A 23,562-nucleotide genomic window follows, 5' to 3' on the forward strand; every position below is an offset into this window, starting at 1 on the left:
GATGGGCCCCATATATGACATTGGCCATTCATGTACCCTAGGTGTATAGTAGGCTCTGCCACCTGGGTTTGTGTAAGAACACTCTGTGATGTTTGCACAAATGATAAATTCACCAAAGGATGCATTTTTCTGAGTGTAACCCTGTCGTTTAGTGACACGACTGTATAATTCATATGCCATAAAATTCACTCTTTCAAAGTGTACAATTCAGTGATTTTTTCTTAGTAGATTTACAAGGTTGTGCAACCAACACCACTATCTAATTCCAGAACATTTTCATCAACTCGAAACCCAGAACCCATTCTTTAAGGCCTACTCCAGTCCTGTCTCCTCCCAGAGATTTCTCTAGCACCGTAGCCTAGCGTCCACTCTTCTCGGAACTCCTAGAGACGGGACCATCTACAGCTGACAGGGCAAGTCATCGTGTGGCCTTGCTGTTTCACTGAAACATTTTTTTGTTTTATATTATTATTTTACTTAGAAATAATATTTAACTTTACAGCCATCTACTGTATTTTCTTTCCAGCAATTTGTAAGCATCTTTTTAAAATTTACATTTAAATTTTTATTTTTTTGAGACACAGTCTCACTCTGTCGCCCAGGCTGGAGTGCAGTGGTGTGATCTCAGCTCACTGCAACCTCCACCTCCCAGGTTCAAGCGATTCTCCTGCTTCAGCCTCCCGAGTAGCTGGGACTACGGGCATGTGCCACCACACCCAGCTAATTTTTGTATTTTTAGTAGAGATGGGGTTTCACCATGTTGGCCAGGCTGGTCTCAAACCCCTGGCTTCAAGAAATCCGCCCACCTCAGCCTCCCAAAGTGCTGGGATTACAGGCGTGAGCCACTGCACCCGGCCTGTAAGCATCTTTTAAAACTATGAGTGGTATGTAATATTTTGTTAAATGTATACTGTTTTATATGGAGTAAGCATTAAAACTTAATACACAGACTCCCCTTGTCCCCTGCCACCTGTATATAATGTTATATGGGAAACTAGAGAAATGCCTATGTCTGTTCTCTAATTTCTTAGTTTTCTCAGTTTAGAATCATACATTTTTAAACCTGGAAGGAACTTTAGAGATGATGCGTTCCAAGACCCTCATCTTGCTTGAGGTGGCGGAGGCTCAGGGCCAGGCTGGGTGTGCGTGAGTGGAGCCGCTCCACTGTGTTTCTGCAGCATCCACAGGCAGGGCTGGCTGGTGAGGCTGCCGTTTCCAGCCCTCATTTGCTGCTCTGAAGCTTTGGCTATTATAGCATCATTTTGGTTTTTGTTTTGTGGCATGTGTCTATTTAAAAACAAAAGCAGCCGGCTGGGCGCGGTGGCTCACGCCTGTAATCCCAGCACTTTGGGAGGCCGAGGCGGGCGGATCACAAGGTCAGGAGATCGAGACCATCCTGGCTAACACGGTGAAACCCTGTCTCCACTAAAAAATACAAAAAAATTATCCGGGCATGGTGGCGAGTGCCTGTAGTCCCAGCTACTCGGGAGGCTGAGGCAGGAGAATGGCGTGAACCCAGGAGGTGGAGCTTGCAGTGAGCCGAGATCGCGCCACTGCACTCCAGCCTGGGTGACAGAGCAAGACTCCATCTCAAAAAAAAAAAAAGACAAAAAAACAAAACAAAACAAACAAACAAAAAACAAGAAAAACAAAACCAGCCGGGCACGGTGGCTCACGCCTGTAATCCCAGCACTTTGGGAGGCCTAGGCGGGCAGATCATGAGGTCAGGAGTTCAAGACCAGCCTGGCCAACATGGTGAAACCCCATCTCTACTAAAAATACAAAAATTAGCTGGGCGTGGTGGCGGGCACCTGTAATCCTAGCTACTTGGGAGGCTGAGGCAGGAGAATTATTTGAACCTGGGAGGCAGAGGTTGCAGTGAGCTGAGATCGCACCATTGCATTCCAGCCTGGGCGACAGGGCGACTCCATCTCAAAAAAAAAAAAAAATAGAAAAAGCAGTGGTAAAAACCATGTTGTTTTGCAACCGTGTTAGAAAGTAGAGAAGAGAAAGCCACTCAAATTCTAGCATGGAACACAGCCTTTATTAAGGTCTCCCATGTGTCTGGTTTGGTTTTCAGTCTGTTTTTCTATGCATGTTTTTTCATAGTGTGACTATAGCCTTTGTTAGATTTGTGGCCTTTTCCCTCACCAAACTGATGAATTTTTTTCATGTTGCATATTTTTCATTACTTTCTTTGACTTGTTGCAAAAACACTTTGGATAATTATACCCCAATTTCCCTATTTATTCCCCTAATAGTGGACATTAAGGTCATTTCCTGTGTTTTGTTATATGTATGTTATGAATATTTTATGTATAGATGTCTGCAAATTTTTCTCCTTTTTAGCATTACAAATCTTTATTTTAAAATGATTAGACACATGCTACTGTAGAAACTTGAAATTCTATATAAGTATATAAAATAAAGAGTTAAAGTTCTCTCATTATCATCTCCTAGTCTTGCAATCCTGATTGTTTTCCTAGGCTAGAGTCCTGTAAGCAGAATTACTGGATTTAGGGGAATGAATTTTTATTTTCCAGATTAATAAATTATTTAAAAGTGCTTTTGTAGCCCTCAGCTTCTTTGCAATCTAACCTTTTGACTTGAAGTCTCCAAACCATCCCTGCCATCTTCCTGTTAGTGCTGTACATAGTGAGAGCCCGTGCCTCCTGCCCCTCTTCCTTCCTCCCCGTCTAACCTCCCTCCAGCTGGCTCCGTCCCAGCCCCACTGTGCTGCACTCTCCTCTCAGAGGTCACCCGTGATCTTTTGGTCAACAAACCAATAGCCTTTTCTTGGCTCGTCCTCTCCAGCCTCTTGGCAGCATTTGGTCCTGTTGACTTTCCCCTCTTGAAATGGGTGGGTTGGGGGGGCCCTGTATTAAGCATCTGTATGCCCTCAGAGTCTAACATCTTTCCCAGGACCCAGGAAACTTTGAGCCAAGTGTGTAAGAAAGGAAAACTCCCCTTCGGCGATTCCACACTCTCTGGACTTCCATTACCTCCGTGAGCGCCTTCTCTGGCCCTCGCTCTTGTCTTTCTCTGCTGTCACTTGACCACTTAGCAAGGATATGCAGCAGCGCAGAAAAGACCTGCACCAGTTGTTTTCTTTGTTGGAGAGATAAGTGGACGTGCCTTCAACTGCGACTGAGACATTCAGACACAACTTTTACTTTGCTTTTTCAGCGAAAATTTCTCATTTCTGTAACTTGAGAAAAATTTGTGTTCATAAGTTACCAGTCTCTACAGAATCAGTCACCTGTCTTTCTCTCAAAGTTCAGCGCCTGTCTGCATTTGTATCTGTGATCTGCTGGACCTCCTGAAATGCTAGCGAGGTTTAGTGTGTGTTTTCCTTGTGTTTTAGCACAGAGTTTGTCTAGAAAGTTAGTTGATAGTAAGTGATCAGGAAACGTGTCTTTTGTTTGTTTCTTTGATTTATTGTGGTAACAGCTCTTAGAATTTTAGAATGTTTTGAAAATTGTATGTTTATCCTTGAGGAGAAAGAGTAGAAGAAAGGGGCATATGGAAACATCCCTGTTCTGTTTTGTGATGCTTAGACTGTTCTCGTCTTCCTTCTCCCCAGTTGCCCTCTGGAAGTTAAGTGTTGCAATCAGATGACATCATGAGTTCAAAAAAGTCACAGTATAAAACCTGAGGTGCAGGGCCAGGTGTCGTTTGCCATAAGTAGTGAAGGAGAGCCACCTAGTGAAGAGTGCATCTCAGGTAGAACCAGTAGCTCCTTGGAGGCCTTGTGCCAGCTCTGCTAACCATTAAGCCATTAGCTCACCAGAAGCTTTTATCAGATGCCCAGGAGTATGATGGTGTTTTGCAATAAACTCTCTCCTCATTGTTACTTGAGATTCATAAGGCTAAAGCATTCTAGTTGGCATAAGAAAACACACTTTTCTATTCATATGAGAGGACATTTTCTCTCTTTTGGTTTTAAAAAAAAACACCAAGCAACCTGTTTGTGTTGAGGTTTTTTTCATTACTCCTAAATATTTTCTCCCCTGGTTTCCACCTTTTTAGCATACCGTTCCTGCCTTTACTGGAAGGAGCAGAGCTGTGTATCCATGCTTCTCTTCTGCCTAGTGTGGTTGGAAGGAGAACTGTATCATTTGTTGCAAACCATTAGCGCTCTTCTTACCCTAAAAACACTCAGTTGTCCCATTTTTGCTTCATTCCTTTTGAGGCAAGTGTGCCCAAGTAGATACAAAACAAAACTGCCCATACCTCTCTAGCAACCAAGTGATCTCTGGCTGCTGCTTCAGCTGCCAGACATGGCCTGATTCAAAAATGTTTTTATTTTTCTGAGCCCCATTCATACACCCTGGCATCAGAGTGAGAGGGTTTGCAGTTCTTTGTAGACAGAGAGCAAAATTTGGAGCTTCAAATTTATGTATGTAAAAATTGGTGTCTGAATCTTTGGTTGGTTCAGTTTGCCTGTTGGCCCTTCAGTGGAATTTTATCATTGTTTTACAATTAAGAAGTATTGGAAAATATAATTTTAAACAGGGCAGGCACAGTGCCTCATGCCTGTACTCCCAGCACTTTGGGAGGCCAAGGTGGGTGGATCACTTAGGGTCAGGAGTTTGAGACCAGCCTGGCTAACATGGTGAAACCCTGTCTCTACTAAAAATAGAAAAATTAGCTGGGCATGGTGACACGTGCCTGTAATCCCAACTACTCGGGAGGCTGAGGCAGAAGAATCGCTAGAACCCAGGAGGTGGAGGTTGCAGTGAGCCGAGGTCGTGCCACTGCTCCCCAGCCTGGGCAACAGAGTGAGACTCCATCTCCAAAAAATAAACAAAGTCATCTAAGGTAACTTGAAATACCTTGCTTTTAGCTATGTTGTCCTCTGCTTTTTCCAGTAATTACAAATGTACCTTGTTATTAGCCGGGCACAGTGGCATGCCTGTAATCCTAGCACTTTGGGAAGTCAAGGCAGGTGGGTCACTTGAGGTCAGGAGTTTGAGACCAGCCTGGCCAACATGGCAAAACCCCTTCTCTACCAAAAATACAAAAATTAGCCAGGCATGGTGGTGCACACCTGTAATCTCAGCTACGCGGGTGGCTAAGGCACAAGGATCACTTGAACCCGGGAGGTAGAGGTTGCAGTGAGCCAGGATCATGCCACTGCACTCCAGCTTGGTGACAGCGAGACTGTCTCAAAAAAAATTTTTTTTTAAAAAAGGACCTTTTTATCGACTGTATACCATGCCAAAATATGAATAGTAGCTTTAATGTGAATATGTATATATTTGCCCTGAATTTAAAAATATTTTCTGTTCGGGAACTGAAGCCCTCAAGGATGGTGTTTCCAACACTCGCTTAGTTTTCTATGTATGTGTAAAAAATAAATACTGCCTATGGATTACTTTGAGACTGTTGAGATAACAGATGCTTTGTAAATAACATAGGTATAAGGTTGTGTGAGATAAATGTTGCCCATATATACTTACTAAGGACATGCGTTCCATTTTTCTCTTTTTTTAAAAAAACTTTTTCCCCTAACAGTCTTCCTTTAAACCTTGTTTTGTATAGATTTTCTGCTGCTAGTTATTGTGACATTGGACTGTTTCCCATAAGGAATTCGATCATTACCCGTTAGGGACCTCTTTTTAAAAATACTTTTAAATTTATTTATTTTCTGCTGTGAGGTATACATGCTCTTCTGGTAAATAAGTCTGAGGTAAGATATTGATAAGTGACTAGAGGAGAGCATTACATTTATTATATCTTTAATGAAGGAGCTCCAGAATATCCTTAATAAATACTGGTGAACTCATGACTGCATTTATCCATCTCTGGTTCTCCGAGGAATAATGGGAAGGGCCACAGCTACAATAACTCTGCATAATCATCATTGACTCTGACTCTATTGATTGTGATTAACCAAGATGTATGGAAAACAGTTTTAAGTGTGTAGTGCATGTATCTCATAAGGTCCATTAAGACGTTCATTATTTTTCAATTGATGCGTCTTAAGCCCCACTTGATGTTTGTTGTAGTGCATTTCCACAGAAGGATTCTGCACTGTGGGATTGAGTTCATTTTGTTAATTGCATAATACACCCCATCATGTTTCATAGAAAATAGTAAATACTCTTGCTTTTATTGATTGGTATTCTTTGGTATTACTGAAGAAATACCAAAGAAGCAAAGGAGCAAAGAAATACCAAAGAAGCAAAGGAGCAAGTGAATAGTTCTTCAAACTTTTACATATTAAGGGCACGAATGTTTCTTGAAATGTGGACACTGCAGTTTTAGGAGCCTCTGCCTGATTGCTCAGTAGGCTTTAAACCACTTCCATCTTCTGGGTTTAAGTCAGTAGATTCATTCATTCCGTCAACACCCACTAAGCATGGATGAATACCACACACAACCCCCTTGGTCATGGCGAGTTTATAGGCTGCCAAGGGATCCAGTTACTGGTGTTTACAGAACCCTCTGGGAGGTGTTAGGGTTGGGGAGGAGCACGGTGCCATAACATGCTAGGGAGAGGCACCTCATCCAGGCTCAGCATCAGGCTAGCTTCCTGCTGGGAAATGACTTTCAACCTGAATCCAGAAGGATGAGTAGGACTTGGCCAGGTGGAGTTTTATATGGGGCAGAGATGCTGCCCTCCTCACTCCCCAACCAGTAGTGGTCATGAATAACTCATTACTGCATTTGTTTTTCTGGTAAGCTGGATGAAACACAGCTTCAGAATCCTTCTCAACACAGAGCTCTAGGCAGCCACTACCATGTACTGGATTTGACACACAAACGAAACCATTTGCTGTTCCTGGCCTGAAGCCTCATAACAGGGCCCCTCTTGGCTGCTCTGGGTGCCTGATCAGAATAGAACTGTGACTTGGTTTGGGAGTGGCTGTTTGTGTATGATCCTGTAGAGAAAGAAGTCTTGCTAACGGTTCCATATGTTCTCCTGCATCCCCTGAGAAGCAGGCATGGGAGGCAACAGGTTGCATCTGCTCAGCTCCCAGTCCTGCTCCCAGCATACTGAGCCTTTTTTGTTGGCTTCTCGCCTTCCAGTTGCAATTTAATGGTCGAATTGATGGGTTAGGGTCAGGGGCTGTGTCCTGCAAACCTGAGTCATAATATTGAAAACAATAAATTCCTTATATTGCACTTAAATGGGGGTGGTTCTTAAAAGCAGTATTTGTTTAAAGACAGTGTCATCTGAGGAGGCAGAGTGGCTTGTTGGCTAAGCAGTGATTGAGAAAAACCTGGGGCACATTTTGATCCCAGCTGTGCCACTAAAATGTTTCTTGTGACCCTGGGTAAGTCACTTAACCTTACTTCTCAGCATTCTTAAATCAAAACAACCCCCCAGCTTGCTAGGAAGGGCCTTAAAAATTTTTGTTTTTAGCAAATAAGAGCTGACACCTGGAAGCAAAATGGAAACGCTGCTGGATACTTATGAAGAAGAAAGGTTGTTTTTAGCTGTACAGTATTTATTCCTTCTTATTCTTCTAGTCCCTTAGTCCAATAAGTAGTCTGCTTATTGGAAACTTACTAGTTAATGAAAGCTCTTTGGTGGTAAATCATTTTAAATTGTCAATCCCTCTGTTGTGCAGAGCTTGAGAGAGGCTCTATTCCCATTCTTTCAACAAAAAATCAGCTATGGTCTCTGACCTATTTATTTAGAGGTAAACTCAACCTTGCCAAGTGTAGAAAAGACTGGGAAAGCACACAGCTTCACTGGGCTGGGGCATATCCTCATTTGGAAAAGACTTCTTTCTTCTTCAGTTTTTCCTTAGTGTTCTTACATCAGCTAGTATATTAGTTGCAGTTGTACTTTGCACAGACGCTAATTAGAGAGCCATCAACATTGGGGTCCAAAGGCTTACTGACAATGTAACTGTCATAGTGGCATCTTAATTGGTTGAGTGTAATTGTCATTAGGCAGCGATAAAGACATCTGGAGCTCTGGAGAAAAATCAGCCTTTTTTCCTACCTCCATTCGTTATCTGTTCTTGCTGCTCCTGGCCAATGTTGTTAAGCACTTTTAGATCACATTTAGGGTTTGGTCCAGGTCCCTCTGCCCCAACCTGTGTTTTACCCTACCAAAGATGTCTGTTTCCTTAGCACAAGTTCATGAGCATGGAGGCTGCCTCCCATGCTATTGTGGCTTTCACTTAGGTTAGATTTGAGAGCCCGCTGCTGAGTCATAATGCAGTACCTGCTGCAGTAGCATATTTAGTCTCAGTTCCTGTCAATACAGGAGACGTAGAGGCTTTTATATTTTACCTCCTGAGTCATTTTGCAGCAAAACATTTATGTTATTATCATACCTTTTGGTCATGGAGAATGAAGTTAATTTAAATAGATATATGGAAAATTTCATGTTTATTGAAATAATTTAGCTTATCCCCTGTTTTATAGTTTTTATTCAGTTTGGAAATAAGTGGAAGCAGTCTAATGCACATCAGTGTGTACATTCTGGGTGTTTCACTCATCATTACCACTGGAAAGTGGGCAGTGGAAATAAAGAGGTACCCCTCAAGCCAGTCAGGTTGTTACCTGCGGACACCCCCTTTCAGTCACTATTTATGATGAGCTCTGCATAAGGCACTGTGATGGAGGCTATGGCACTGCAGTAGGGCCTTCTTGAAGACTTTACAGTCAAGTTGAGGAGACGATCAATGCATATGGACTGTAGTAGTAAAAGCAGTTTCTTCAGATAAAGGGCATAGTAGTTGAGTCAGAAAGCTTCAGGCTTCAAGGAGGGGAGGGGAGGGCCTGTGTTAGACCTTGAGGGGTTGGTAGGATTGGGCTGGGTTGGTGGTTCTCAATCTTGGCTGTATATTGAAAACATTGATGCCTGGTTCTATCCCCAAATGGTCAGATTTATTTGGTCTGGGAGGCTGGAATGCAGTGGCACAATCTCGGCTCACTGCAACCTCCACCTCCCAGTTCAAGCGATTCTTCTGCCTCAGCCTCCCAAGTAGGTGGGATTACAGGCACGCACCACCACACCTGGCTAATTTTTGCATTTTTAGTAGAGACGAGGTTTCACCCTGTTGGCCAGGCTGGTCTCAAACTCCTGACCTCAGGTGATCTGCCCCTGCCCTCAGCCTCCCAAAGTGCTGGGATTACAGGCATGAGCCACCGTGCCCGGCCTGTATCTGCACTTTTTAAAGCATTCCAGGCAATTTTAATGTGCATCCCAGGCTGGACCCCACTGGGCTGGGAGGTGAGGAGGTGAGGTACTGCAGCAAGGTGGGGCAGGGAATCAGAGTTCAGAGGCAAGAGCATTTGGGATCCTCTCTGGAAGCCGGCCCGTGTGAAGGGAGAGTAGAAAATGAGGCTGGGGAGAGGGGTGGAAGTTAGTTTGTGGTGGGTTTTCAGTAGGTCTCATGATTAAAATTTCATTCAACAAGGTGTTAAGATGTAAGACTTTATAGAGGGTTCTCTGGGTATATGGCAAGCGCTGTTCTAGTCTGTCTGTTCTAGTCATTGCATGCGCAGCTATGAACAAAACCCAGACCCTGAGCTCAGAAGCTTCAGGCTGGTAGGGAGATGAACAGTGAGGTGATCACAGACATGCACCACTGCCATGACGGAGACGTCCAGGCTGCCGTGAAGGTAGATCGTAGTGCGGTGTAGTGTGACATGTGAGGGAGAAAGGAAGTAAAGAAAATGGTTCCAGAAGAAAGATTCATGCAGTCAGGTGTTTTGAAGGGCTTGGCTTGAGGGGGGAGGATTGAATGGAAGAAGCTCGAAATCAGCGAGCCTGTAGTAGTCGGGTGTGAATGTGAGGTGTTGGGGGATTTGGACCAGGGTGGCTTCTCTGGGAATGAGCAGAACAGAACAAGCTTGGCACCTGAACATATATAGTGGTGCGGGTAGTGGGCCACAGCGGTGTTGAAGGGGCCCCTCTCCTTCTGTACCAGTGACCTGGGACTGATGATCCCATTGATAAAAATAAGGAATTCAGACACAGGCTAGCTTGGCCATGAGCTGAAGCATTTGATTTTAGACGTGTGGAGTCACAGTGTGAGTGGACCAACCTCCTCTGTGGGAGAAAGGCTTGCCCAGGAGCCCCTCAGATATGAATAGAGTGCTGTTATCTGTGGGGTTCCTGCCCTCCCTCTCTTCTCTTTCTCTGAGTAAGGAGCGGGCTCAACAGTTTCTGTTTCACAGCTCACTATTGTCTGGTTCAGCAGCTAAAGTACCTTTTTCCCAAGCTTTGTTGTTTTGCTGTCATTTTGGCTCTGAACTCTTTGTGTTCAGGGAGCTGGGGGGCTGGAGCTGAGGCCACCTAAACCGTCTTTCCTCTCCACCCTCGCCTCCCCACTGTGTCCCCTGGGGGGGCACCACTGAAAACAGTGTGCAGACTGCTGGTGTGGTGTGACACATGGTTAGCAGGAAACAGAAGGACAGAGACTGGCAAGAAGGAAATACAGTTTCCTAGTTTTTGTACTTCTTTTTCTCAACGTGCCTTACTTTTCTGATCTGAATTCCCTTTATCTTTCTTTCACTTACCATCTGTGTATTTCTGAAAGACGTTGCCATCCTTCTCATCTTTCCTGAATTGGCTGGTTCCTGTCACATAGAATTTAACCTTAAGAATCTAGTCCCCCAGTCTAGACATTCAAACATGTTTCATCTGTTGTGTCTCTGTAGCTAAGCAAGTGGCCTTACTCCAGCAAATGGCCTGAGTCGTTCTCAGGGTGTCACACTGAGCCCGGTATTTTGAGGGCAGTGAGGTCCGGGGTATGTGTTCTGGTATAGGGTTCCTCATTCAGAAGGGTGAGCTGACCACTGCTTGGAGAGCCTGGGGGCCAGTGGCTGTGCTTTGGCTGGGGTGATCTCAGGATCTGCCTTTGCTTGCACGTCGCTGGGCTTAAGGACATTCATCTTGTGTTTCTGTTTACTGGAGAATCAGTGGTCAACCCAGAGGTACAGCAGGCCAGGTTCAGAAAGCACGTCTCTCCCGTTTGGCTCTTTATCCCACATGCGCACTCTCTGGGTGCCACCCTGCAGGTAGAGAGCCAAGTTCTCCAACCAAGGAATTGGGGTGACAGAATGGCCTTTGGACTCTGCAATATATGTATTTACTGTAGATTAAGAATTTGGGTGCAGTACTACTAGTAAACAAAGCACTCCTGAATCAGAGTACTTCTCTATAAGAAATTCCACCTGAGGCCAGCTGTGGTGGCTCACACCTATAATCCCAACACTTTTGGAGGCCGACGTGGGTAGATCACTTGAGGCCAGGAGTTCAAGACCAGCTGGGGGAAAACCCCATCTCTACTAAAAACTAAAAAAACCAACTAGCCGGACATGGTGGTGCACGCCTATAATCCCAGCTACTTGGGAGGCTGAGGCAGAAGAATTGCTTGAACCTGGGAGACGGAGGTTGCAGTGAGCCGAAATTGTGCCACTGCACTCTAGCCTGGGCAACAGAGTGAGACCCTGTCTCAAAAACAAACAAAAGAAAACAAAAACCAAGAAATTCCAGATTGGTCTTCTATAGCTACTTCACTAATGTGTCACATCATAGATTTCAGTGACTCAGTGAATCTCAGAGGTTATCTCATCAACTCGGCAAAGAAACCCTGCAGGAACTATGGCTAGGGCCTCAGGAAGACTATGAACCCCCTTAAAATCATTGGCCTATCTTTGTGATTGTGTGGTTCTATCATGAGGCCCTTAAAGGCATTTCTCACCACTTTTCCCCCCATAACACTCAGTTGCTGTACAAGTGGAGTAAAACCCTCTGCAGCAGACATAAGCAACATAGCTTAAATACCTTGGTGATGGGCAGCACCTCACTTTATCATCTGGCCATTCTGTCATCCTGGGGGCCTCAAGTCTGAGTAGGTTCGGCCTGGCCTGGCTTTGATGGAAGCAGTCATTTGTTGGAGTGGCACTAGTCATAGGAGAGAGTGAGTACTTCTATTTTCTAAGTGGGCAAAACCGGGCAGTGTCGCGCATTCAGCAAGAGCTTTTCTTGAGCAGGCAGCACTGTCTGGCTGCTAAAGGCAAGATTTAATTGTTTCAGCAAATCAATTAGTCTTCAGGGACTTTAATCAGTCAAATCTGATGCATGGATGAGGTATTAGAAAGCCTGTGCCTGTGAGACCATTAGTTCTGAGTATCCCTGCAGCATCTCTCTCTGTCTTTCCTGTGAGTCAGTGTGTGCATTTGTGGGTAAATAGTGGGGCTTATACAAATTTCTGCAAGTGATCCCTGTAGTGGGAGAGCTTGCAGGAGCAGATTGTTGTAATAGTGTAAAAGGAAAAGCAAGGAGATCTTGCTACCCATGTCTTATTATTGTTTTCTCATTTGAAATTGTCACCATTGTGCTGTGAGAATGTGAAGCGTGTTCACAGCCTTCTGTCATCTAGTTGACATTTTCTCCTGTTGGAGTCACTCATCTAAACAGTGTCTCAGGAGTGGCTCTACACCACTCGATTCTTACTTGTCTGTTGTTGTAAGGCTCTATGCATTTTCCTCACCATAGCCCTGCTCTTCAATCCCGTTTTGGAACCAAGTGTGTCGTTCTCTTCCAGATATACATCAGGGGATGTGAGAGTGTGGGACACCCGCACCTGGGACTATGTAGCCCCCTTCCTGGAATCAGAGGACGAGGAGGACGAGCCTGGAATGCAGCCAAATGTCTCCTTTGTGAGGATAAACAGCTCGTTGGCAGTAGCAGCTTATGAGGATGGTAAGTAACCACAACCCTCCTCCCTATTAAGGAAAAAAAAAAGCTTTACAAAAATTAAGCAGCTGTGGCCGGCTCCCCCCTGTAATCCCTCCATACGTACACGTGGGTACACACACATGTTCACACACATACACTCACTCTTGCCTTTATTTGAAGAAGTTGGCCAACAACCATCAATGCATTAGTAGGCATTGGAACACAGCACCCATTAAAACTGGTGTTTAATTCCTACTGGAACTGTCAGGCTGGGCGCTAGTGCCAGACACAAGGCTGGCCAAAGCATCTTAAGCAAATAACTTGTTTGATGTAAAATATTAAATATAGTTGGCCTACTTTTCCTTTAGCCTCTGCTCAGCCCAAAGGGAATAGTGAAAAGGGGATAGACATAGGTCATCTATTGATAAATGTAGTTATAGAAAAATAAAAGTCAGTGCCTACCTTTTCCTGTCACTTAATATACCATACCAGATAATTGGTAATAATATGTTTTCTCTTTGACATTGATAGAATTCTTTTTGTACATGAACAACTATGGATTTTTGGAACTAGGTACGAATAGTCTAAAGTTAGCTTTATCTATGCAAAGAAACTCTTGACAGCGTATAACTACTAGAAATGGTCATTTCAATGGCCATGATATCCAGTATGCCCACCTGTCATGCTCCTATCCTCCGTTATGTTGTGAAGTGTTGAATCTCCACAAGCTTCATGTCCCCACTTGCCCAAAAGTTGGGACCACAGCATATTTCAGAATGTTAAGTGTTCATGTCATGGCACCACTGCAAATCTTCAGAGTCAGTGTGACATTAGCAGTTGGCTAAGAGGAACAAAACTAAAGTAGCTAATGGGGAATTTTATACCCATGTGCTGTTTAAAAATAAAAATTAGGGCTGAGATCTTACATACATACCTATATATATTTGAGACAGGGTCTCACTTTTTTGCCCTGGCTAGAGTGCAGTGGCACTATCTCAGTTCACTGCATCCTCAACCTCCCGGGATCCAGTGATCCTCCCACCTCAGTCTCCTGAGTAGCTGGGACTACAGGCGCATGCCACCATGCCCAGCTAATTTTTTTTTTTTTTTTTTTTTTTTAAGAGATGGAGTTTTGCCGTGTTGTCCAGACTGGTCTTGAACTCCTGAGCTCAAACTATCCACCTGCTTCAGCCTCCCAAAATGCTAGCATTATAGGCATAAGCCACTGCGCCTGGCCTTGAAAATATTTTTATATTTTATATAATTACTTTAGCAACGTGATGTTGGTTTGATGTTAGTAGACACGATGGATTTCCTTTTCAGCCTATAGAAATTCAGCTGAGCTGTTTCTGTGGTATAATTAATATTTCATATGTTTATTGAGACCCTGGATAGATACCATAAGAGCAGCTTGAACATGTTTGCTACTTTTCAAATTATCAATGAGTTTTGTTTCCAAAATACCTATGCAAAGATTGCAGTACTTTTAAGTTAGAATCATATAGTTTTAGGATCATCTAATAGCTTTTCCCTACCATTCACACACACGAACGTGCACACACATATTCTTCTACAGATGGGGAAACAGAGGTGCAAAGAAGCCAGGTAGGTTGAAGTCAGCAGTGAATCCAGAACTGTGATTGTGTCTCCAGGGCCGTGCTGCGGTGGTCGTGCTGTTTGTGGAATCCTGAACATAAAGACTCTTGTAGAAATGTGCGCCCAATTGATTTGCAGCCCATGTCTCACATCTCGTGAGCTTGAAAATACAGCTTGAGGTGATGTGCAGGGGTGCTGCTGCTGGTTTTATATTGTGAGAATTGTCTTCGTCGCCCTCATCCCCTGTTGTTGCACAGAAATGTTGGGAAACAATGTAGGCATGATAAAGAATCTGCTTTTTTTTTTTGAGACAGGGTTTTGCTCTGCCACCCAGGCTGGAGTGCAGTGGCACATCTCGGCTCACTGCAACCTCTGCCTCCCGGGTTCAAGTGATTCTCCTTCCTGCCTCAGCCTCCCGAGTAGCTGGGATTATGGGTGCCCACCACAACAACCAACTAATTTTTGTATTTTTACTAGAGACGGGGTTTCACCATGTTGGCCAGGCTAAGAATCTGCTTTCTTTGGTAAATGCTTAGCAAGTGATTGCCAAAATGTATTTTAAATTCTTTTTTTTTTTTAAAGTCATAGTTAGAATTCAAACAGAGCAAAAATGTATATAAAATGACAAAGAAAAAGTATGCAAAAAGAAGTCGAGGTATTCCTCCCTGTCCCACTTCCAGGCCCTCTCGCATTTTACTCGTGGGGGGTCCTGCTCTGTATACTTCTCTGCACCTTTTTTTTTTTAATAACCTAATGGCACATCTTGGTGATCTTCCGTGTTCACACTTACAGGGTAAACCTTATTCTTTTTAATGCCTGTGTAGTACTGCATTATGTGGCTGTACCATCATTTATTTATTAGGGTCCTCATTGATACACATTTGAGTTGTTCATTTTTGTTATTGAAAACAGTGCTGCAAGCAATATGCTTGAACAAATGCCAGGATGGACTTGTCCAAGGGTGGCCCTGGGGTGAGGTGCTAGTGATTACTAGGTTGGAGGCTATGGCTGCTTTAGGCTTTGATAACTATTGCCAAATTGCCCTCCAAAAAGGTTTCACCAGTTTATAGTGTCACCAAAAGTATGTGAGAGTGACTGACAGGTAAAAATGGCATTTTATTGTCTTTGTTTGCCGTTCTTTAATTACATGTGGACATCTTTTCTTTGTGTGTTGTTAGCTGTTTCTATTTCTTTCTCTGCAAATTGTTTGTTCCTGTCTTTCTTCATTTTTCTTTTGGGTTGTCATCTTTTCTGGTTGAAAAGAAAGCTTGGGAAATAATCCTTGCCATATGTGTTTCCGATATTTTTTCCGTAAGTCATTTATTCTTTTTTGTTTGTTTTGAGATAGAGTCTGGCTTTGTCATCCAGACTGGAGTGCAGTGGTGCGATCTCGACTCACTACAACCTCCGTCTCCTGGGGTCAGGCGATTCTCCTGCCTCAGCCTCCTGAGTAGCTGGGATTACAGGCGCCTGCCACCACGCCCAGCTAATTTTTTATATTTTTAGTAGAGCTGGGCTTTCACCATGTTGGTCAGGCTGGTCTCGAACTCCTGACCTCAAGTGATCTGCCTGTCTTGGCCCCCACAAAGTGCTGGGATTACAGGCTTGAGCCACCGCGCCTGGCTTGTCATTTATTCTTTAATGGACTTGTTTTCTAGAAGGTACTTGGTATGTGTGAACAATGTTAATTTTTTAATCTAAAAGTGAGTGGGGTTTATTTTGTAATTTAATGTTTTTGATTACTACATTTTTAGGGTTCAAAGATCAAAATAATATAAAGTTACATATTGAGAAATCTTGCTGCCACCCACTTTTGTCTGCTCCATTCTGAAGTAACCATATTTTTTACTTTCTTGTATATCCTTGTATTTTAGTATTACAAGTACAAGAAAATATGAGTGTGTATATTCTTATTGCCCCCTTTTTAAAAAACAAAAGATAGCATACTATTTACTTTACATGATTCCACACCTTGGCTTTTTTCTCTAAATAGCATATCTTAAAAGGCAGTGCATGTCTGTGTAGAGAGAGTACCCCGTTTGCACACCTGAATGGTAATTCCATTGTGTATAAGCACTTTGGTTTATTGAAGGACAGTTGTGTTGTGTTTGCCGTTACAGTGTTGTAGTGAAAAACCTTGTAAAGATGACATTTCACGCAAGTGCAAGGAGGATTGTTTTCTGGGTTACAGGGTAAATGCAAGTGGGGTTTTACTATTTTATGCTCTTACCAGCAAGCCATGAGAGTGTGCCCGCTTCCTCACAGTTTTGCCAACAAAGTATGTTTCCAGCTTTTGGGTATTCATCAGTTTGAGAAGAAATGGTCACCAAGTGTAGTTTTAATTTACATTTCTCTTAATGTGAGAAAGGTTAAATTAAAAAAAAAATGTGTACCTGCTACTCGTAGTTCTTTCTTTTTCTTCTGTTACTGTTATGGCTTATTTTTTATATTTTTATCTTGACAAGTTCGTCTTGGATTAGCATGCAATATGGTTCCAAGTACATCTTTTTTCCAGCATCTCTTCTCGGAGAGCCCATTTCTACCTAACTGGTTTGAGGTGCTGCCTTTATAAGCTTTTAGCTATGAAATTCACTTTGTATCTGAGTCTGTTTCTGAACTTTGTGCTCTGTTTCAGTTGGTCTGTCTGGCAGCTTAAATTTACATCAAGCTTGTCAGTCTTGTCCTTTGGGGTTTCACGTCATGGTTGGGAAGATGATTACTCAACGCCTGGGTAAAATCTATAAGTGCTTCCAAGGCTGCAGTGTTTCCATTGAAATATTTGATTCGTTTCAAGTTCATTTTGGTATTAAGGGCTCTTCCTTTTTTAGAGCCCTTGTGTTTCCCTGCTCCCCTCTCATGCTGAGCTTGTTTCATTGGTCTGATTCGGGTTGTTACTGTTTCTGTGATAAACAACAACTTCTGTTCTTTCCCCAGACGTCAGGTGGCGTTACCTTTGGTCCCCCTTCAGTTTAACAGATCGACACTATGATATTTACACTAACATTTTCGTGAATAGCTACTTTTGGGCAAAGACAGATTCAAATAAACCCACATTTTTATATTGCTTCTTTCCAGGAGCAGCTAACTGGCACTTCTGAGGCAGAAACATGACAAAAAAAGGAATTTTACCTTGTGGTTTCTGCTGTCTAAAATTTGTGACACGGAAAAGAAGAATAAGACAATAAAATGAGTTAATGAACTTCAGTTCTCTGGTTGTGCCAAAGTGAGGCTCTGTAGCCATTGAAACGCCCTCGCTGGTCTACACGCACATTCTCGGTGGAGGGAATCGTATCCAGAGGGGGAGATGGAACCTGCTTTGGGGAAAGGGAGTCATCCCTGCATCCCTTTTAGCCTCTTTGCTCCGTAGGAACACTGTACACGCACCTGGGGTGTTGAGATTTGGCAAGGTGATCCACAGTTGTGATTTTTTGAATTCCAACCCTCTGGCCTCATATTTCTTCTGCCTTGTTTCCGATTGTCAGCACTGGCCATCCTCCAGTTTGATTTTACCACTAATTGTGTTGCACGTTACCATACCGAAATGAATCAAATCAAAATGCTTTTCCTGGAGCATTAGATAAAGCAGGCGAAGGTTCTGAGTAATGAGCAGATGCTGCTAATGCAGGGACGGCGGAGACCTTGCCAGGACTCCATCTGCTCCGTGCTTGCCTGCCTTTGGCCTCGTGCCACAGCATTAGGGAATGGCAGTGTGCTTCGAAACCCACTCCCTGGTCACCGAGTTTGTCTTGAAAGCTCGCTCTTTGGTGAGAAATGAGATTACACACTTCTTAGGTGCAAAGAAGTTTTTATTTGTCCCCCTCAGTAGAGAGAGGAGAGACGCGATCTGGTGCATATTAGCATGAGGAAGCCTGGACGGGACAGCCAGCAGTCCTCTTTATACGGTGCCATCAAGCACGGCAAAGTGGCTTATCCACCTCCGCAACACTCCCAGTGCAACTGTCTGAACACACACATGCTCCATTGTCCGGGACTGTGGCTGCCCTGGGCGGAGGTGACTATGATTTCTCATTTACTGACGTATCAACAATGGACGGGGGTGGGTCTCTCCAAGCTGCTTTTTAGCGGTGAACAGTAGGACCATGTTTTAGTTAGACGGCTGTAGAGACTAGGTACTTCTAAAGTTTTACTTAAGATTTTGTTTTTAGTAAAAAATAGTTCTTCAGTTGTTTTGCTTGTATCTTTTGTTTGTGTGCTGATGATGACATTTGGATGTGATGACATGGCCTTTGAATGCAGTAAACAACTACCCCCCTGCCCCCAACATTGAAGTTTTAGAAGTGATTCTTAACATGTTAAAGCATTGCTTGCGAGAAGGCTAAGGCAATTGATGGATTGTGGAGAAGTTGATTTTTTTCAAGGCCTTTGTTTTCCAGTCAGTCTTGTCCTAAAAGTTTCAATCATCAGTTCTTGCCTGGTACCTTTGCCTACTCACCCTTAGGTCCAGGAATCTAGTCTTCATATTCAGACACTTTGCAAACAAAACAGAATGAGACAACTTTCTAACAGAAACCAAAAAAACACACCAGGTATAGTCCTTGTAAAAGATAGGGTATGTTTATAAATGTAAACTTTTTTTTTTAACACTAGGAATGCCCACATTTTAAACATTCAGAAGGGAATTAAAACATCGAGGCTGGGTGTGGTGGCTCAGGCTTGTAATGCCAGTGCTGTGGGAGGATCTCTTGAGCCCAGGAGTTGAGACCAGCCTGGGCAACATAGTGAGCCTCCGTCTCTACAAAAAATGAACTAGCTGGGCATGGTGGGGTGCACCTGTGGTCCCAGCTACTTGGCGGGCTGAGGTGGGAGGATCACTTGAGCCCTGGAAGTTGCTGCAGTGAGCTGTGCGTGATTGCTCTGCTGCATTTCTGCCTGGGCAACAGAGCAAGACCCAGTCAAAAAAAAAAAAAAAGGCAGAATTCTGAACTGAGGGGGTTTTGGTGTTTAAGAAATCCTTTTTAGGGCGTTGAACTTTAAGTTGACTTCCACCTGGCATATCTAGGATGTTAGAGATTGTTTCACAGACAGGCCACAGAGACTGTATTAGGGGCTGGAGGAAGTTGTTGAATACAAACGCTCTTTAAAAGTTTTTTCTATTCCTCAGTGACAGGAGCTTGAAATGATACATGCTCTGGGTAGAATCTGTGTTATATCTGAATAATGGGGCAGTGGGCCTCACATGAGAGTCTACAGATTGGATTTTGGGTGAGAGCTGTGAGATCTGTAGGAATTTTTTTAAATCTGTGTTTTTGTTTTTATGGTAATCTTAAAAAAAATAAAACTAGATCTTTTGACCCCATTACTCCACTGTGCTGTGGGATCTCGGTACCAGAATTTACACTTTGTGTTTGAGGCTGTTGTTACCAAGTGACCACCTGCATGCCCGTATTGACCTTGTCATGAATTGTTTTTCACACCGACTGGCGTCCACAGTGAATTTTTAGGAATCTACAAGCCCTCAAAGTTAAGAAACACTGGAAAGGCACCATAGTATGCTAGTAGGCACAGACTAATGGATGACCAGTTTCTGGGATAACTATGCATTTTTGAAGTTACTAGTGAAAGTAAATTGAAATATTTTTTCTCCTGTAGAAAAATGTGGCACATTAAATTTACACTATAAGATTTAGTGTTACTCTTTTGGTTTCTTGGAGGTGGTTTTACTGAAAACTGATTTTTAATAATAGACATTAAGATGCATAAATTCACAGTAGCTGTTCTATTTTATTACAGTTGAGTTACAAACTGAAAGAAGCAATAGTAGCACAAGGTAGCTTTGGGGAGATAGTTTAGACTGGAGAAATAAATTGCCCAAGTTCTTAAGTGTACCTAATGACAACTGAGCATGAATTTATTTGCTTTCTCAAGGAAGATAAATCGAATTTTAAGTGAGAGAATTTAATTTCCCTTTCACTATGTGCAGTTTTGGTTGTAGCGTTTATTTCATTCTGAACCCTAGGGCTTGATCAAACTAGAAGTAAGTATATTTGTGGAATGAATATATTTTTGTTTGAAAAGCAAAATGCATCTGCTTGCCTGCCTTTTCATTCAAAAAGCCATTAAACGGGCCCAAGTGGAGTAGAAAGGTGGTCTGGGGGCCAGGGACAGTGTGAGAGGGAAGCTGAGCGAGGCAGTGGCCTGGGATCTTGGTGGCATACAGGGAGACTGAGCAGGTAAGTATGTTGAGGCTCATGGGAGCCAGTTCTCTCATGCTTGGAGAAGGAAGGCTCAAGTACGGAAAGGGGATGGCCAGAATGAACCCTGTGGGGCTGGATTGGAATAGGAGGCATCGGTGTGGAATTTATGGTGTTAAATATAGATAGAGAAGTAAACAGAGATGTACATGTATGTCGTATGTATATATGTTTACGTGTGTCCTGGCTTTGTTTGCTGAGAAGGTGTAAGAGCATCAACAGCCCAGTAGCAGTGAGGATGCCTCGTGCCCAGCTCTTGAAGGTATCACTATCTACTAAAAGGAACCAGGGATGCTTGGAGAAATGGTGGACTCCAGGGATGGGGCAGTGAAACCACACAGTAAGCCTGGACCATCTGATTGCACTGAAGTGAAGAAGTGCTTGAAGAATGATGACAACATGTCACAAGGACACATAAGTGAGCTTGAAGATGTTCCCACTGGCCAAACCTGGGACAACTGGAGTATCAAAGTCAATATTGATAATAACAGGTTACAACCCATTGAATAAAATAGGAATATATGAGTATATCATGATAAAAATAAACAGATCAATAAATAAAAAGGGAGGAGAGAAAAATTTCCTTATAGTAGAATGTCAACTAATAAATGCAGAAAGCATGATGGGATTAGAAAATTACAAATTGGCAACCATCACAGTAATAATTGATTCAGACAAAAAAAAATCAATTGAGGCTAAAACCAGAGGATAAGAATGGGATGAGGGATGGGGTCTTACATGGTCTCAAAAAATCTCCCCACTAAACACTTACTAATTAAAAGGCGGGAAAAGATAACTCTGCAGTCAGGAAATCTAACAGGAACCGTCTTAATAAAGTGATCACATTTAACATCATCAGTAATGGTAGAATTGATAACCTGTGCCATGTGACACGATGCAGTGAGAAAAAACACAGAATCACTTCTTTGATATTATTCCAGCCAAAAGTGCACAGCCTGATCTAATCAAGAGAAAATATCACACAAGCCCAAACTGAGGGACATTCCACAAAATGACTGGCCTGTCCTCTTTAGCACTGTCAAGGTCATGAAACTCAGGGAAGGTCTTAAGAACTATTTCAGGTGGAAAGAGAAGAGAGACCTGACAATGGAGTGCAGTGTGTCATCCTGGCTTGGGTTGTTTTTCTACAAAGAACATTACTGGGACAGTTGGCAATGGGATCTGAACAGTGAGTATATAGAAGTTCTTGCAGCTTTTCTGTAATTTTGAAAGTTTCAAAATAAAAAGATAAAAAATAACGTGTTTTTGAGAAAGATGAAGTAACAGGAACTGGATTTATCTTTCCACCTTAACTAGAAAACCGGACAAAATATATTAAACCATGGTTTCTAGACATTGGAAAATAAGTAGCCCACGCCTGTGATCTTTTGGAGGAGAACAAACATGGTGAGGCCCACAGTTACACCAGCTCACCAGCTGGAAACTCCAAACAAGGAGGGGGACCTAAACAGAGTCTGGTGGCCTCCCTGACTTGAGGAGGCCCCAGTGAGGGCTCAGGGAAGCCAAGGTGGATAGAATTTGTGGGCCAGAGTATTGGGGAAGAGGGAGCTCCCAGAGGGAGAACCCCAGAGATTGGCTGAGGATTCCCTCAAGTCTTTGGCTGAGTCCTACCCTGCACATGTGTAAGAGGAAATACCTGGATCAGGGAAAGAACTACCTGAAAGGAGAAGGCACAACAATTCCTGGAGCTCACATGAGGCTAAGAATAGTTTGCACTTCCCCAAGAGTAAAAAGACCTTGTAATACATGGATTGTTGAGTGGAATCTTCAGAAGGGTACCATGTTTTAGTAATGGGGCTAATTCAGCCCTAGACTAAAAGCTGCTCGGGATCCCCTAAAAAAAAGTTGGAAAGCAAGCCACAAAAGGATCCAGCCGATTCTGAGTGTCTTAATTTTGCATCAGAATAAACTTCCATACTATTTTGTAGAATACAACAAAAGCTAGCAACCAGCAATGTAAAATTCACAATGTCTGTCATCCAATAAAAATGAAGCATGGCTGAGGCAGGAGGATCACTTGAGCCTGGGAGGTCAAGGCTCTAGTGAGCCATGATCATGCCGTTGCACTCCAGCCTGGGTGACAGAGTGACACCTGCCTCCAAAAAAAGAATATATTGTGCTACCCTGGTAACAGTAAGCACAGCTAGTGCCCAGATTTTGGTTTCTAAATGTTCTTCAATAAAAGGAACAAGGGCTAGGGCAGATAAATACAAGATGAATCTGGAACATTTTATGGGACCCAAAAGTAAGAATGTTTAAAATAAATAAAAAGATGAAGGTAGGGCATCTATAGGACAGTAGAACTAAATTGGAGCTCCTGAGGGCTAAAGGAAGGACAACTTGAGCAACAAAACATGATGATAGTGGTGGACTGTAACCTATGGATAATTAATTACCCATGAGTCCATATTGGTATCAATAAATACTTGAATAAATAAAGGAGAAGAGATAGCTCTTCCTTACAGTAGTAGTTGAATTGCTGTATGGGAAAGGATGATGAAAATAGAAAGCCACCATTTGGCAAGCACCGTAATCATAATTGTCGTAGGCAAGAATCACCAGCAGATGTTAAAATCAATGTGATGAATGTCTCGGTCCGTTTGGGCTGTTATAACAAAACAGTATAAACTGGGTGACTTATAAACAACAGAAGTATATTTCTGACATTTCTGGAGGCTGGAAAGTCCAAGATCAGGGCACTGGCAGATTCTATGTCTGGCGAGAGCCCTTCCTTCCAGGCAGTGCCTTCTCTCACATGGTGGAAAGGGCAAAGGAGCTCTCAGGCACTGTCGTCATGACCTGATCACATCCCAAAGGTCTCATTTCCTGGTACCATCACTTAGGGGGTTAGGATTTTAACACTGAAATGGTGGTAGGGGGGACACAACATTCAGATGAGCAATGAGTAACAGGACATTTGCATGGTGCGAAATTATCACTCCGTAAGAGAAAAACAGTAACTTTACAGTAGAGAAAACTGGCAGATACCACCTTAACCAAGTGATGATAGTTAACATGGCCAGTAATGAAACTTTGATATTATGTACCTCCTGATACATAATGCACTGGGAAGGC

General features: G+C 43.1%; 1 protein-coding gene across 3 annotated transcripts in view; it reads left to right on the forward strand.

Annotated features, from left to right (window-relative positions):
• The window catches only part of FBXW8 (F-box and WD repeat domain containing 8), a 121,293-nt gene that overhangs the window by 41,192 nt on the left and 56,539 nt on the right, over window positions 1–23,562 (forward strand). For all 3 annotated transcript variants that reach the window (XM_003832416.5, XM_003832417.4, XM_055096230.1), the window contains one exon: window positions 12,525–12,682. In XM_003832416.5, coding sequence (XP_003832464.2) covers window positions 12,525–12,682 — 158 coding nt within the window. The remainder of the gene's footprint in view (window positions 1–12,524; window positions 12,683–23,562) is intronic.

This window comes from Pan paniscus, chromosome 10 (genome assembly GCF_029289425.2).
Source record: "Pan paniscus chromosome 10, NHGRI_mPanPan1-v2.0_pri, whole genome shotgun sequence".
Taxonomy (NCBI): domain Eukaryota; kingdom Metazoa; phylum Chordata; class Mammalia; order Primates; family Hominidae; genus Pan; species Pan paniscus.